The 16,998-nt window shown below is 39.9% G+C and overlaps 1 protein-coding gene across 4 annotated transcripts in view; it reads right to left on the bottom strand.

Moving 5' to 3' along the window:
* The window catches only part of MIPOL1 (mirror-image polydactyly 1), a 200,516-nt gene that overhangs the window by 26,942 nt on the left and 156,576 nt on the right, over positions 1–16,998 (bottom strand). For all 4 annotated transcript variants that reach the window (XM_075425450.1, XM_075425449.1, XM_075425452.1 and 1 more), the window contains one exon: positions 7,555–7,785. In XM_075425450.1, the coding sequence (XP_075281565.1) occupies positions 7,555–7,785 (231 nt within the window). The remainder of the gene's footprint in view (positions 1–7,554; positions 7,786–16,998) is intronic.

The raw sequence follows: 16,998 nt of genomic DNA, 5'->3' as shown, positions 1-16,998 counted from the left end.
AAATATAGAACAAGCCCTAAAGGAAAGTGTCAGGACCAGGTCTCGCTTCTCAGAGGTGAGTAGCCTACTCAGCACTCTCTGATCTGAGAAACCTGCATTATTTTCTGTTACATGGTACTACTTCAAGGCAAGGAATAGAGAGCGTCCAGACCAAACCTGCATGGCTCAAATATCCCTCTGAGAGAGAGGAGATCTGAACAAGGATCTCCTCAGGTGGAGGAGGAAACTCAGCTCCATTCTGTCACACCCCGGAGGAGCAACCTGCTCCCAAACAAGCTCTTAGAAAACTGGGGTGGGGGGGCACAGATGCCAAGGAAGCTTTTGAAAGAAAATGTCTGAGGTCACGCTGCTCTATGCGGATCTCAGTGCAACCAGTGGGCATCACTCTGGTTCAGCACCTGCTTCTCCATTTGCGCCTCCAAGGAATCGAGGCAGAAAAGACAAAAAGTCAATTGTTTTGTATTTTTTTCAGTCAGAATTCTTCTGCTTATACTAACCCAAGTCCTCTCTTCTTTGGGCTGGGAAGTTATCAGTATTAGCGGTACCAAATCATCAGGCACTCCCCACATGACAGCCTGCAGATTTTACTTGGCCTGTAACACGGAGCATGCAATTCAAAATTGGTAAGTGAAGTGTCATGCAATAAAGGTAATATAATCCAATGTGGAAAATAAATTTCATTACAGCTTTGAAAAAGTGATATATTTCCTTTTGTATAGCATGAATACTATGTTAGGCTTACCAAGGGAAACAAGATCTGCCTAGCTATACAGAAACTCAGTATACCTACAGCAGTCCAGACAATATGCCACCAACGATTGAATTTGTTCAGCTCACCTTAGATTTGAATACTAGTTCAATATTTTATTTCCTCCAGATCCAGCAAATTGATTTCACTCTATATATCGAATTTCTCTGAGGCGGCACAGACCTTCACTGGCTTACTCAATCCCTCTATTACAACAAACAGGTATCTCTACAAGACTTTTTAATTCATCATCTTACCACGCATATTAGTGAAGTCCGAGGGAAATTTTTCTGAGAGGAGTCAGTGGTGTTAGTGCAGAATTCCAAGTATTTAAACAAATTTTGACCCTACTGCATACTGCTTTCAGTTAGATCACACATGACTTTCCTCACACATTTCAACTAGTCTTAATTCCCCACTGAATTCCTAAAGCAGACTACTTCCAACCCTATTGCCCCTAAATCCAATAAATTCACCCTGCCTGGTATTGCTATTCCAGTTAAGGGTAATAATTCCGTATATGATATGATGTGATTGTTACTAGATTTTGTGTTCCAGACTTTCTCATATTCCTACTCATGTCTTGCATGCCAAGGAAATTTTGCATCAGCTCTGCTACACTCCGCAGAATTCTTTGGGGTATGTGGTAGTTTTGCGTGTCTGGGAATCTTCCATCTGGCCAGTGCAGGTTTCCTAAACACCATAAAACCCTGCCTGTGGAGATTGTGCAGCTTTTATGGGCCCCATGGAGGTTATAATCTGCTTTTAATCATTGCATGAGACAGCCAACACATCAGTCCTCATCAACCAGTTTTTTCCATGTTGAACCTCCTTTAATAACTTTAGATTCAGTTCTGAAAGTCCAGAACTATTGCTAATTTTCATCGGTATCTTAGACTGCTACTACAGTCATCTTCCTCGGCTCCCTATTTCATTTCATACAAACTCTCACAACCATTGACTTCAGTGGCTTGCTATAGCAAGTAAAAGATTCTTAGCACTTTGCCCTAACTCGCCCATCTTTTGAATGTACCCACCAGCACCTCTTTCTCAGTAAACTACAGGTTATATCCTTAACTGGGACAAATGAATGCAACTCATTGCGACAGGGTTAAGCCAATTTGCTGTAACTAAGAAACTAGCTCCACGTCTACATTCTTCAACAAGTCACCAGGACTCACTTTACATTTCAAAATGCCAGCACCAATTAAATTATTCCCCATATGATATTAAAACATTACCAACTACTCAATCCCAGCAGAACTTCACAGCAGCAAGCAGCACAGTGGTTTTCATTAAAAGCAAAATCACTTTTGACATCTGCTAGATTATTTACTGACACAAATCAGTGAAACTATTAATATCTATGAAGCTGTACTCATAGCCTCCAGTAGTTACCGTGTCGATCTGCCATTCAGCAGAATACAGTTTTGTACGTTAAAAAAAGAAAGCCATCTAGTTTTAATAGGGAAGTCTGAACATCAAAATGTAACACCTTAATAAAGTAAGAAATCAAACTATATTAACTGTTTTGAAAGATGAAAATTAAAGAAATATATCTCTAAAATTTAAAATAAAGCCAACTGAGTTCTCTAACATTTGATGGTTCCTCCAAAACAAACAGCTTTAAGTCCCGGTGAATGTACAACTTGTTTCTTTTGTGCAGTGCTTCTGCCTGCAATTTCTAATTAACTAGCTCCATTCTTATCTACAACGAGTGACTGAATGCATACAAGCTACAATGTATACTTCAACTAAATATACGTAGGTATGATTTTAAAAGGGAGATAACTAGTTAACAACATTTGCATGTTGCAAAGAGGCTCAATTAGTCTAATAATTCAGAAACCCTGCTTTTAGCCTGTTCCCTGCATAGCTGTGCTGTACTGAATACAATCCGCACACTAAAGATGCCATGTTTGCAGTTAAAAATCTCCAGAGACTTTAGACCTGTACATAAAGATACTTATTTCCCTCTTTTCTGAGACACTGACCTGTATCCTCATTTAAAAATGAACACCACATCTTTATGTTATTAAATCTTTGTTTTGGTCTATTAGTATTCACCAAAGTGCCATTTTATACAACCCCACACTGAACAGGCAAGGCTGGAGGTAACCATCTGCAGCTTTAGAGTCTGCGTTTGAATTGATGAAAAGAGCTTTGTGTTTTCATTGCCAAGTTTGATTCTTCCAGTCATTAGACATTCCCCTCAGATCGCATCAATGAAGCGGACTCTCTTACACCCATGTGTTAAATTCTCTTCTCCTCATGGTTTCCTTTGCCAGCTATACTCCAGAAAGACTACTGGGTCTTAGCCACATTCTTCTCACAGCTGTGTTATAAAAGAGCATCAGAGTGTCTTCCCAAAATCCATATGTGTATCTGGTCAGTCCCCTGTTGGAGGGTCACCTCACATTGTGGTGTGATTATTCAAATATTCATTCTTGTTCTTCAACTGCACTGCTTGGATCATTCTGGGAAAGATTAGACCCTCCAGCCAGCCCTGGAGAACATCTTAGACATTGATGTGAAACGCACACAGCTCCCGCACTCGGAGACAGATTAGTTTTACTTGCAGAAGAGGAGGACTCTCACCACTTAATAAATGCTTGCTTCTTATTTCTTTCCATTTTTTTTGTGTTCTTTTCAATTGTGCCAAATGCTGTTAAGAACTGATTGTTTCTGTTGTGTCATTGATCAACTTATTTATCAGCATCAGCTAAGAAACTAAGTGAACAACTATGAAAGCAGAGAAAGCATGTTCAGAAATGCAGGAGAGAAACCCAGGATTACTTTAAAAAAGGGTGTGTTCCAGTAACAAAGTTAGGTGGCCAAAAAAATCACACCTTAAGAGATAAAGTAAATGTTATTAAGGGTAGTATTCCTTTTATGAGAGATAGTAATTTCCTTTGATAATACTATCTGCTTATTCAGAAGATTGCTTAGTTTTCCTTTGTATTCAATCCACTGAAATATTTTACCCAAATCTGTAACTCTCCTGACTTCCTCCTTAAAAGAAAAAAAAACAAAATCAAAAGAAAAGGTCTCTTTAATAAACAGTCAAGGACAAATGAAGTAATCATTTCTGGTTTACACTACTTCTATATTTACTTTGTTCACAGTCAGAGCTACCTCGACAAAGCGCACAAGCAGCATGTTTCTCACCATTTATGTTTTCTCTCATGCCTGTATATTTTAGCATTGCACCATTACTTTGTGGATTTGTGTTTACTTTAAGAGGGTTACATACAAATTCTACACGCACGCTCCCCGCTGCCACCTTACACAGCCATGTGAGTGTGCAAGCACGGCTGCGCTCACACGCAGAGAGCTACACTTTCTTGAGCTAGAATCATTAAACTGTGAGAAAAAATAGAAGCCCTCAATAGACAAATTGCATTAAAATTCACTCCAGCTGCAAAGCTGTCGCAGAAAAAAGAGAACATCTCCTGGAAAAAAACACATCAAAAATGGCCTCAGCCTTTACTGATAATTGGCTAATATTGATTTGGTATTACAGTATAACCTCCTCTGATCTCACTGCCATCAGTAGCCACTCCTCAATCCCAGAGGTTCCAGCAGGAAGGACAGTCTTAAAATGTCTTGCTTCCTCTGCTGGCAGAGGCATTAATTAATTTGCAGGCTTTCCCAGCCACCTTCTCCAGGTCAGCCCCGTTTCCCCACTGGGGCTGCACCAGCTGGCTCCTGGCTTCTCCGGCAGGACAAACTCGCAGGGGGCCTGTGGCACTGTGCCAACACTCCTGGCGAATTCTATGCTGCTGTCCTAATTCTTTGTTTGTAACCATGAATTAGAAACATTAACTAAATACAGAAAATTGTGGTCATAGCCACTGTACAGAGTACAGGTTAAAAATACTACGTATTGCACAAATCATCCTAATTTCCTATTGAATAAATAGGTACTGTGTTATGTGTGTGTATACATACATTTATTTACATACACCACTGTTAAAATGTGTATTTGCTTTATAAACTAGAACAGTGCTCTCTTAAAAGTCTAATGCATATCCCGTTAATGTTTCAAAACCAAAATAGATTCAAACAAATGCTGCTAAATCTGTCTGGTCACTCTCTGAGCATCAGCATTTTCTGTTTCACACCACCACCTCTGCTAGGATGGCGAATCATCCTCACAGGCGCGAGCACGCAGTCGCAATTTATATCTCACACTGCAGTGAGCCAATGTGAGCTGTTCACCCTACTTAGTATAAACAGAATTTTACTATATCCAAGTTCACTATAAGCAGGTTCCATTATACTCCGCTTCTGGCTCGCAGCTGCTGTTTCACTTGGGATAGGATTCCAAAATTTTTTAGATGCTTTGTGTCATGACGGAAAACACAGGACCACTATTCCGACTTGGGTCTCTCTCGCTTTTAGAAAGCAACAATTGCAGGTGGGTACACAAACGGCTGACACGATGGCAATGACATGGAGAAATTACATCTCTATTTCAAGCTCTGCATATGATGCTGAATGTAAACACAGAAGTTTTTAAAAATATAAAAAAATTCTTCAGTGTTGCCAGAAAACAGATTAGCAAAGGCACAGTGAACGTCAGTAAATTGCATGGTATGAAGATATAAAGTACATCCTTTTTCAACATTATTTTAATTACTCTAATTACGTTCTTTCTTAATGAAGCTCATAATTATTTTCTCTTCTGATTTTTAATTGTTGCTACATTATTCAGATTTTTTACTGAATAATACTGAGAAACTACTTTATATAGCTGCTAAAAATACTTGTCTCGTACGTCAGAATTCAATTTTACTTAAGCATTTAAAAGAAGTCAAGAAAACAGATGTTTTAGAACCCTATTTAGGCTATGAATTATGGTGTCACATATTAAATTACAACAAGCATCCTCTTGCTAATAATTAATACTACTGTAATTAATACCAAGAAGCCTTTCCGTTGACAGGTTTATAAATTGTCAGTTCCTTTTTGAAATATAGAACATCCCACATCTTTGAAATAAAAAGCTAAGCTAACAACTGAGTTCCTGCCTAATTGCCAAACACTGATTTGTATGAAGCGGTTGAGGTTACAAAGAAATTGGGAATTCTCAGCCCGGTTTCCCTGCTGATGAGTACGAACTGTCTGTGTAGCTCTCCCAGAGGTGTCAGAGGAATCTCTATAGTGTCACACAAGGGTTCTTAGCTCAAAGTAAACACACTTTCCACAAACTCAGCTGCTTAATCTGTTTGCAGGTTGAATTATAAGATGGGGGTAGATGACTCGGGTGCTGGGAAGATGCACAGAGCATTTCCACAGTTTCTTGGTAAAAAGGGCATGCTATTGTCATCAAAAGACCTCACCCAATTGTTTAATTTTGCTATAGGTTCCTTGGTCTGATCTTAGCAATAATGAAAACTAACCTGACCAAAATTTTCCCAAGTAGCTGAGCATGTTACATTGTGTAAATTCTTTTCACTATAGCAGTGCATCACCACCACTTCAATTCAGGTTGTGGCTGCACTTCTACTCTAGCCACCCTGGTTACGCTGGATTAAACAATACTGTTTCACTAAAAAAACCCCTCAAACCAAAAAATAATCTTCACTTAAATATCTATGGTTAGTAAATGTTTATAAATAAAATGAAATGCAATAACAACTTTAAACAATGTACAGAAAGCTTTAGTCAATATTCTCTTTAACATGCTGTAATTATTTTTCTTACATTTATTTTCATCAAGCACGCACCTGCTGAAGTTTCAAATATGTGTTCAGAATAAAGATTTCAATGATTCTCAGACAATCACTGGAGGTTTTAAAGAGATGACTGAAGATATGTATTTTCATATACATATATCTTAACTATATTTTCTGTAGGTACAAATAAATAAAAATATAAAAATATAAGTTCTTTATTTTTTTAATAGGAGAACTCAGCACGCTTGTTTTTTAAACAGGAAGAACTCTTGTTAAGTCCTTGCCCTGTATTATAAGCCAATTTCTGGCTACTCTGGAAATATGCTGCAGCCATTAAACTTGAAGAGAAATATGCACTGATAGGAAAATATGCATCAGTTCAGCATCAGCCACCTTGGAAGGGTGTGAGGGGGGTATTTTGCAGCTGATGAATGTAATGCAGAGATGAGAAGTTCCAGAATGTGAAGAGGCTCTGCCTACATGTTTGCCTACATCCAGAAATCAGACTTTCAAAGACTTCTGTGCTAGTAATAATAAATATAACAATAAGAACTTCGGCAGAGATGAACTTCAGGTTTAGGAGTTCAGTAACCTTTTAAGAGGGAATCTTATGATGGGAAAGAGAACACAATCCCTGTTCACCAGCTGAGAGGCTTCCTCTTGGTTTCAGTGAGATTTTGAAGCCACTCCTAAACAACCCCATCAGCATTTACTGTGGCATGAAACCTGCTGGGTGAGTAACAGACCGAAAATGAGAACCTTAATATTCCACCATGCAATTATAAAGGCAAATACTCTGTTGCCATAGGATTGCCATGGGGTAAAAAGACAGTGAAAACCATTCATAGGAGATGGAAACGCTTTCTTTGTGCTTTGTACATGTAGCAAGCAGTTTCCATAACAGTAATGACAGCCACGCTGACTTGTGTAACACTATAAAACTGTTAAAATGATCGGCTTCACACTGAGTAGGTGACGAGCTGAACGGCTGATGAAGACAGAATCATTTTAATGGACCTTTTCTGACTGCTGCCACACTTCCAGTCACAGACAAAATACCAGAAGAAACAGCATTACATTTGGTTTTCAACGGCAATTTTTCTTAAAAGAAGGCAAGTGACTTACTTCTGAACTTTTTCATTGGCCTCCTGTGAAGCCTCCAGGGCTTTCTGGAGCTTCAGCTCTGTGTCCTTCTGCTCTGACCGCGTTTGCTGCAGCTGGGCTGCCAGCTCTTCAATCTGGTGATAGGTAAGGGTCACAGCACCTTCCCTGCCTTGCGGTTCCCCTTCACAAGTACCGAAAGCACAGTTAAGCTGGTCCTTCAGACTCACTCCTTCAGACAAAGACTTGTATAAGCTGGGAAAACAAAATCATACACGTTATTAAGTTTCAGTGTAAGGGTGAACTGCAAGAATACTACACTCAGTTCAATTAATATTTTTAATATTACCATATGTGGATCTACATACACTAATACCGAAACAAGTTTTATTTCAAAAGTGACGGAGAACAAAAACAACATATTGTTTCCATCAGGCTTTCTAGAAGTGTGTAACAAGTATCAAAATTTTAAAAAGTCAAAAACCTATTCCACAAAAACTTAAAAGACAGTATTTTTCAGATGTAGCAACTTCCTGATCACCTTTGTGCTGCAGCAATATGCTGTTAGTGTGATTTACATGTAGTTGAATTAACCAGTGTAAGTTACTGATGGTTTACTAACTCGTGTTACACTGGACCCTCTTTTAGCAAGCAGAGTCACCAACTAGAGGGGGTTTATTTGCAAAATTGCAGATTTTTCAATATAATGAAAGGAATAAAAATGCTACAATGCAAAATTTGAAATCATGAAATCAGCAGGATTACTTAGAAATATGAATGATTTGCACATGCGAACCAATTCCAAAGGTTTTTGGTCAATATTTTTGTAAAAGGAATCTTAAATTGTTGCTTGATGCTGGTTTAAATAAACTAGTAATACCTGTACTAGAATATACTGTGTCTTAAATAGCCTCTCTGTAGTAGACAGAGATAGGTAACCTGCCAGCATCAGGGTTTTATTGCAGGACATTTCAATATCTATAGTGTTCTCCATCACAATTTCTTGCAGGGTCCTTTCTGATCCAGTGTTTTGGCTTCATTCAGGCAAAAAGTAGACATGTTTACCATCTATTACATACTGAAGTGCCACGAATGTATACTCAACCCATCCAGTTTTATAGATGATTTTGAGGCATATTCATAGAGCTACCAAATCACAGGGCACAAATTAATGCTCTTTCACTGTACAAATCAGAATACAGTACTACATGCTTTGTATTTGTGTGCCGGAACCTTCTAGACAAATCAAAGGGAGATCAGAAATTAAAAATAAATTGAATAGGGTCTTTAGGCAAGAGGTTCATGAAGCTAAAAGAAATAAATATGCCTGGATCAGCTAAAAATAGCTATGGAAAATAAGCAAAATGAAGGATATTAGACAGACAGACAGGTTACCTATAAATAATGAGAAGAAACTGAATAAAGGAGAATAAAGAAGAAGATGGTGCACCAGGTAAAAAATCATCAATGAAGCCTGTTGACTGTGGAATTATTTCCCAAGGAATCAGTAGGTAGCCAGCTGCTTGAGTTCTTAAGGTGCAATGGTAGAGATCACACATTAACTGCTGATTACTAGCGGAGGAGCCTGCACCAGCAAGCTCTCCGTGGAATTGGCAACGATTGCTTCCCATCTCTTCAGAGCCATAATTCATTGGTGCCATTTTCCACTAGTGTAAAATTCACTGGTAGTGTGAGACTGGTAGTGACATGGAAGACATTCACAACAAAAGTGGTGGCAACAGGATATCATAATGGGCAGTGTTTTTAGATAAATAATTGAAGTAACTTCAAAACAAATTCATGAATATCAGAAGCTTTTGCTGTATTGATGAATATGACTTGAGACCATCTCTCTGACTGATGGTCATGCAAATATCAAACATTATTTCAGTGTGGATTTCTAGTAGCAGTGCACATTGATTACAGTACTCAGGACACAGTTTGCAGGACAGCTGCTAGTATGCAACAGCATATTTTCTTCCTTCCCAGTTCATTAAGCTGTTTGTATGGAAAACACCATCCATTCCAACAGCCCATAGAGGAAAATCGTATACAAACTAAAATATAATATACATGGACAAGCAAAATGTGGATGGACTAATAGAAATCCAGAAGCTAAAAGGTCAGAGTGTTGATATGTCATTACACCTACTACCTGCGGTTGTCTGAAAATAATGTGAAGAACCTTTTCAATTAAATGAAAACATATTGAAAATATAAATATTTATAAAGGGGCACTGAAATCCCTAGAACAGACTCATTAAAAATAAAATTACTTTAACCATTGCACATAAAATTTACTGACTGAAGTTCCACTACGGCCGAGCATTGATCACCATGGAAAATACAAAGGCATGCAAATAATGCTGCAAGCAGTTACTGAAATACCACTGCTGCCCCCTTCTTAAACACTTGGCACAAGATTAAAAGAAAAAAAAAGACCGACGAGAAGCTAAACTGTTCAGTGAATATAGGGGTCCCTGATTAAAAAAAACAAAAGGATAGCCTAAATATTCTAACTTGTTCACACCAGCTGAGAGAGTTTTTCTAGAATATATGAAAAATACAGTCGTTCATTTAGATTCTAAAATACTGGCCCTCTGTGGCTTCAACTGGTCTCCTTCTCAAAGACTGGCCCTGCACAATACAGTATGCAATACACTATTCTATGTTTTAACTCATCATGACTGCATCTGAGTGATCAATAGATTCTAACATGTGTATATTTTGTAGCTAGTGTAATTCCTCCAGATAAAAGCACCATAGTTGAGAGATATTTTTAAACTTTTTTTTTCAAAAGCATGCAATTGCCAGATTTCCATCAATATATGCTTTGCTAAAGTACTTATATTTAGTCCTTTTTGATACTTACTAATTTGAAATTCCTTCATTAATGTCCCAAAGATTATTTCTTCAAAGAATATTGATGCTATGAATCAAAAATACATGGGAGTTCCAGGCCTGAAGGATGGGTCACAGAAGCATTCATACAGTTCCTTGATTTAAGTAAGTCACATGTTCTTTACTTAAGCCTTTTGCTTTACCATGGCAGCACGGCCCCTTTCTTGCTTCAGCTTGTGTCTGAGAGCTTCACAGGCTGACTTTAACTGTGTCCAGGCAGAAGAAAAAGTAACATGTGATGATGTCACTTATGCAGCTCCTGCAGATAGCAAGAGGTTTCCTCAGCCCCCAAAGTCAGAGTAGCTTCAAGCCTGCTAAAAATTTCACGAGTTATAACTGCTCCCAGAGGGACTTGACTTTGGCTGAAAATCAACTTTATGAAGTGCTTCTCTTACAACACTTCTCTCCCTGCCAGGCATACTTTTGCTGCAAGGTGGGAAATGATTTTCCACCTGAAAGAATTACTGAACAGCACAGAGAAACTTTCCACCTAAAGGAAGAAAAAAAACCCCAGCAAAAAACAAACATTGCCTATCCATCCCCTCCCGCCCCCCCCCCCCCAACCCAGTGATAAACGTGTCCAGTGTTCCCAAGGGCATGTAGGTCTGACCTTGGTTTTCACCACAAACGTTTCTGACACTCAAGTTCTAGAGACCTCTCAGACCCCAGCCTGCACTAAGGATGGTTCTGAAGAAGGTCCCTTCATACCGCTGCATGCACTCAAGGGCCAGGCAGCATTGATGATACCTTGAAAATACTACCTCAGAGGTGCTCTTAGGAAACGCTGCAATAAGACAATATTAAAAAAAAGCCCATAAGACCCAGAAGGACTTTGACATTTTGCTGTAAAGTGGAGGATATAAAATGGTCAAGTTTGCACTACTTGTGAGTCAGGAGCCTGACAGCTGGTAGACTGGTAACTAGATGGCATTGCCCTACCATAGACAAATATTTTACTAGCCTTTCTTCATCTGCAGTTGCACGAGTTAAGATGACTGTGTCTTCCCTTCAGTACAACCATGCATACATCTCACACTAATTTAACCGAAGGCAGCAGTTGTGTTAGGCTCTGTGGCACGCAGGCCACAGACCATGTTATAACAGTAGTGCATGTTGCGCATAACACAGAGTGTGTTCTTCGTGCTGTCACAGTCCATCACAGAGTGTCGCTCTCTCGTGTGTGGCATACCCACGCATTCTTAGTCTAGGATGAGCTCAGGCATTCTCTTGATTTTATATTCTCTCACCAAACCAAATAATAAGCACTTGTTGAACAGAGCCCACCACTGATCTTCTTCTCTGTGATGGCTGGTGATATAACCTTACGATTTTACAGGATAACATGTTGACAGATTACCACTGATCATGCATATCCATACTGTCCAAACTCAATTACATGTGAATATGGATCCACAGTGAGCAGTAGGCTGAGTTTCAGCCTTCTCTCCTGAAATGATCTAGAGAAACCTAGGACCTCTACAAGGCTCCAAACAGTCTGAACACTAGGTGATTCAAGCACAGGTTCATTATCTATAGTGAAAGCTTGAACTGACTGTTTTCCTTCTTAGAACTTCAGTTTTTCAACAAATACAAATTAAAGGCCACTAGCAAACACATTTTTCCTCCTTAGGCCTCAGTCTCCTCATCTGCAAAAAAGAGCAACCACAGTACTACCTTTGCAAGGTCCTCTGAGCTTCACCACTGAAAAGAGACCCATCGCTGTTGAAAGAGCTGTTAGATGCAGCACAGTCTGAATTTAGGACAAAACTAAACCCAGATGGTCTTCTGCTGACACTAAGCAGCAAACATTTTCTTTTAGGACTCATTTTCACTCTCTGGGACCACTGCAGTACCTACACCATTCCCCTCTGACTAGCTTGGGAGAGGTAGCAAGGACATGGGACGTGATTTAATCATCTGAGCCTTTCTTGAAGGTGAAGGACTGCTGAGACATGCTCTCAACAAGAAATAACTGGAAACCATACCTCCATTACAAACCCTTCTTTCAGGGACTTGCACAGTAATCAAATGTTTCCAGTTCACTTCATCCAGCCACTGGGCTAATTGCTCAGATGGCACAGCCTCATGCAACAGCGATACGCACACAACATCCAGCACCACCTATCACTCCTCACATTCACCACACCATCAAACTGTCTACACAAAAATGGTTTCTGGATTAATAAGGTTTGGTTGAAAATGAGCAAAATGTACATGATACTGATGAGTAGAAGGAATAATTTTCGAGATATTTGCAGCTGTCGTACTATTCTCTTCAGCTAGATCCACAGACCCACAGTTAATAGCTTGTAGCTAAAAAATGCACCTGAATTTCCTGAGCACATGATGCACCTAGAGCTGGGGTCTCTGTTATCTTCAATTGATTAATTAGTCTGGAAGATGATAACAGGCCAGCAGGTCGAGGGAGGTTCTCCTCCCCCTCTACACTGCCCTAGTGAGGCCCCTTCTGGAGTACTCTGTCCAGTTCTGGGCTCCCCAGTTCAAGAGAGATGAGGAGATACTGGAGAGAGTCCAGCGGAGGGATATGAGGATGATGAGGGGACTGGAGCACCTGTCCTACGAGGAGAGGCTGAGGGAGCTGGGCTTGTTCAGCCTGAAGAAGAGAAGGCTGCGAGGGGACCTTATAAATGCCTATAAATATCTCAAGGGTGGGTGTCAGGAGGATGGGGCCGAACTCTTTTCAGTGGTGCCCAGCGACAGGACAAGGGGCAATGGGCACAAACTGAAGCACAGGAAGTTCCATCTGAACATGAGGAAGAACTTCTTCACTCTGAAGGTGACGGAGCACTGGAACAGGTTGCCCAGGGAGGTTGTGGAATCTCCTTCTCTGAAGATATTCAAGACCCTCCTGGACAAGGTCCTGTGCAGCCTGCTGTAGGTGACCCTGGTTCGGCAGGGGGGTTGGACTAGATGACCCACAGAGGTCTCTTCCAACCCCTACCATTCTGTGATTCTGTGATAACGTAGCATTAGCTTTTTCACACATACATCGACTCTCAGATGTAGTGCTCCTGAGTTTACAGAAGAGGCTACTGTACATTTTACACTTTAATCCTGAATATTACGTGATACATGTTAGCATTAATTACACATTTTCACGGCTCCACAATGTACCTGTGTTAATTGCAAGACACAGATTCACAGGCTCTCGGATTTCTTTGACAAATTAGAGGACTGTGTTTTCAATACAACTGCTACTATTGTGGATACTCTTCACAGTTTTACCAGACTACATGTTATTGCTAGAACCAAGCTTGCCGTAAAATGTTCCTGTCATGTTTTGGTAGGGAGTTGGCTGTATTAGCATATTCTAGCCTAAGCATTCACAGAGTGCAACTGTCCAGCCCTGAAGGCTTGCTTCCAACTAAGTAAAATTAATCTGAAATGTTAAAAAGTATTTTCTTTTGTACGGTGTTTACTTTATCATACTAGAAGTTACAAGAAAGACTTTTGCTATCTTGTATCTGTTCTTTATTGCCAATTCATATGCTTTGGCCATTCTTAAATATTTGCCAATGGCTTTAGTTCACAAAATAACTTTAACTTAGTATTTGTAATACTGTAGTTATTCCCTACACTAATAGATTGTTTAGGTAACACTGCAAATACAGAGGGAACCTTATCTATTAATCGAAGACAAGACTGGCATCAAGTCATCAAGAGTGACCTCGGTATTTGAATATAAAGGGTGTTTAAGATGGTGCCAGCACAACATCACGGTTGACGGCATGTCGCAGAAGCCCAGGAAGCGCGAGCATCGTGGCTGGGGCCAAGCAGATCCTGGCTCAGCTGTGGGCAGCAGGCTGGGAGGAGGGGCACAGCCCCCTCCAAGACAAGAGGCATTTTCACCTTCCCAGTCCCCGGGCAGCACGGGCAGCCCCTGCGCTCCCTGCCTGCTGCTGGGGCCGTGTGGTTGACATGGATCACTGACGGGGTGTGTGCGTGGGTGGTGGAGAGCCAGCCACCCTGGCTGCAGGCCAGCAGTGAAATCGCCTATGTCAGGGATTTGCAGAAACATAAACTTGGTGGAAAAGAGATGGAGGATCTGGTCCTAAAGGTCACAGCGGTTCATTTTTTATACTTTGAGTAGGTTTTTGACAAGATCAGTTTTAAGAAGAGTGCACATTTTTCCTCAAAGCTAAACTTAATTAAGAAAGCAGTAACTCTGGCTGTGTGCTGAAATACTAGAGCTGCTGGTATACTGACTAAAACAGGTAAAAACCAGATGCAGTATGTATTACTTTTTCCCTTTTTCTGATGATCCTTGCCATGTGCTTCATTCTGAACACCATTTCTTACAAGGAAACCAGGGTATTATGGCACAAACGAACATCAGGCCTTCTGAGCAAGCATTTCAAGATCAGCTCCTACAGCTCTACACATCTACCTACCAACCTTGTCTGGACTGCAACCCCTTCGGCTCCCACAGACTTCACAGTACACAGCAAATTGCTGGCTTGAACCTTTACTCTCCAAAATGCCAACCACGGAAATCTTTCCCGATGACAAAGAATGTGCACATCCAAGGGTGAGGCATTTCTGCAAGGAGCCTTAAATGACGTCTCCTGTCACTGTAGTTTGAATTTAGATTTGCCTGCATAACTAACAAAAACTAATAGAGAGTTCTTTGTTGGAAATTACGCATGAAGTTAATTTGATTTGTGCCTTTAGTTTTCTTTGCAGCTTCCCACTGGCAAGGATAAAGGCTTCTGACTTGTATTTTATGTGAGTGGCCTACACATAAACAAGTTTCTGTGAACAAAATCCTCCTGCAAAAAATAGTAACACTACTGAATCACCTGTTGTATTAGATCAACTGCAACTACTGAGATAAAACAAGTAAGAATCCTGACCCTGAAAACTGAAACAGTCACTGAAGCGCCCACTCAGTGCAAAGGGGTACTTCATATATACATCCATATATATATCTATATAAAATAAATCTGATAGTATTGATATATACCATAATGCAGGCATCAGGATCACCTGAAAACAAGCTCAATGTAATGACTATGTGCTGTTGACTTTTATTTTTGTCTCCAGGGAATAGTGTTTACTTTGCTTTAAAATTTATAGGAGTCATTTTGTTGTGTGCCTTTTTTTAATTAGTCTGAAGGAAGCAGTCATTTGAGAAAGAGAACGGAAATCAATTCTGATTCGATACTGATAGCTACTGTGCGATGTTAACTGTGTGTTCTTTCTAATTAAATGTAAACATGTGCAGTTCTAAAGTCCAGCAGTGATGACAACAACTACTAGAAAGGATTGCTTAAGCCCTGGTCAACCGATTCTTGTGAACCTTTTGTTCATACCGTAGGTGAGCTTGTGCAATCTGTCGCAGGGTGAACGCCAGTTGTAACTGACTTTATTTTAGGTCATCTTCAGAGAAAAGACTCGACAAGAACGTGGAGCGCTCTGTAATACCTCCAGTTACCCATTAACTATGTCCTTCTGATAGCTAATCAATAGCACTGCATGGAGCCAAACACACTGCACTGAACTGCCCCTCTTCCAAAAGCCAAGTCTTGGTAAATATTTAATGGCAGTAAAGGTGTTTTGACTCTTATCAATCCGATATGTTAAAGAACTCTTGAAAGAAACTTTATCTTGCTTCTCTCTGCATAAATAATTTGTTCAGTTACAATTTTAGTCTTATGCAAAAGCACTTAATTTAATGATCTAATGCTTTTAAATCACGGGTTTGGACAGAAAAAAAGTAGTTTCAATCCACATGTCACAAAATAAAGAAAAATCAACATTTATTTCCTTGATAGAATGCCAACTAGAAATATACATCAAGGAACCCAGCCCTTTAGACTGCAGTAGTAAATACTGCACCAGACTTGCTCAAAACCTGTTATACCAGTGCACATTCAAGATTTTCTTACAAGGCTTCGGTTTCTGTAAAATTCTTAGCCTTCAGTCACATCAAGACGGCGTAGGATTTTCAGCCTCTTTTCACTAGGAAAAACAACTCTAAAATAGTTACACTAGAATCCAGAGACTTTTTGCTCCCATACAATGAATATTCCCATCTTCAGGTGGGTATATTCTCAGCTAATGAGTTTTGTTAAGCTTTTTTCCATTTTCTGTTTTTCTGTGCAAAGCAGCTTGTCCAGATCACTAAACAGAGAAACACTTTTATCCTGATCCTTTAACAGCTAGCTTGTGTATCTTCTGCTACAGCCAGGTAGGATCCAAACGTCTCCTTAGAGACTTAGATAGGCTTATTCCACGCCTCTGTGTTAATGCTACAAGACAGAGGACGGAGCAGTCTCCTGACCTCCTCCCCCAGCACAGTATTCCAGCCTTCTCTGCATGATCCAACTTCAGTATGAGCCTAAGTATTTTGAAGAAACTGATTCAGCAGTGGATCCAAGCTTTTTCTTGGAAAATAACCTGGGAATAAAACATTGATAGTGTTTCAGTTTCCAAAATGTGAATCACCATAAATGTTTTCCCAGAAGTATAAGGATTATTTTTTTCCCCAGTGTTTAAATGGCCTCTTTAGTGCTCTCGACGCCATTCAATAGATTTAAAAAATGA

Source organism: Opisthocomus hoazin, chromosome 7, assembly GCF_030867145.1.
Source record: "Opisthocomus hoazin isolate bOpiHoa1 chromosome 7, bOpiHoa1.hap1, whole genome shotgun sequence".
Taxonomy (NCBI): Eukaryota; Metazoa; Chordata; class Aves; order Opisthocomiformes; family Opisthocomidae; genus Opisthocomus; species Opisthocomus hoazin.
The sequence above is the reverse complement of the archived record's forward strand: the minus strand, read 5'-3'. Positions and strand labels throughout refer to the sequence as shown.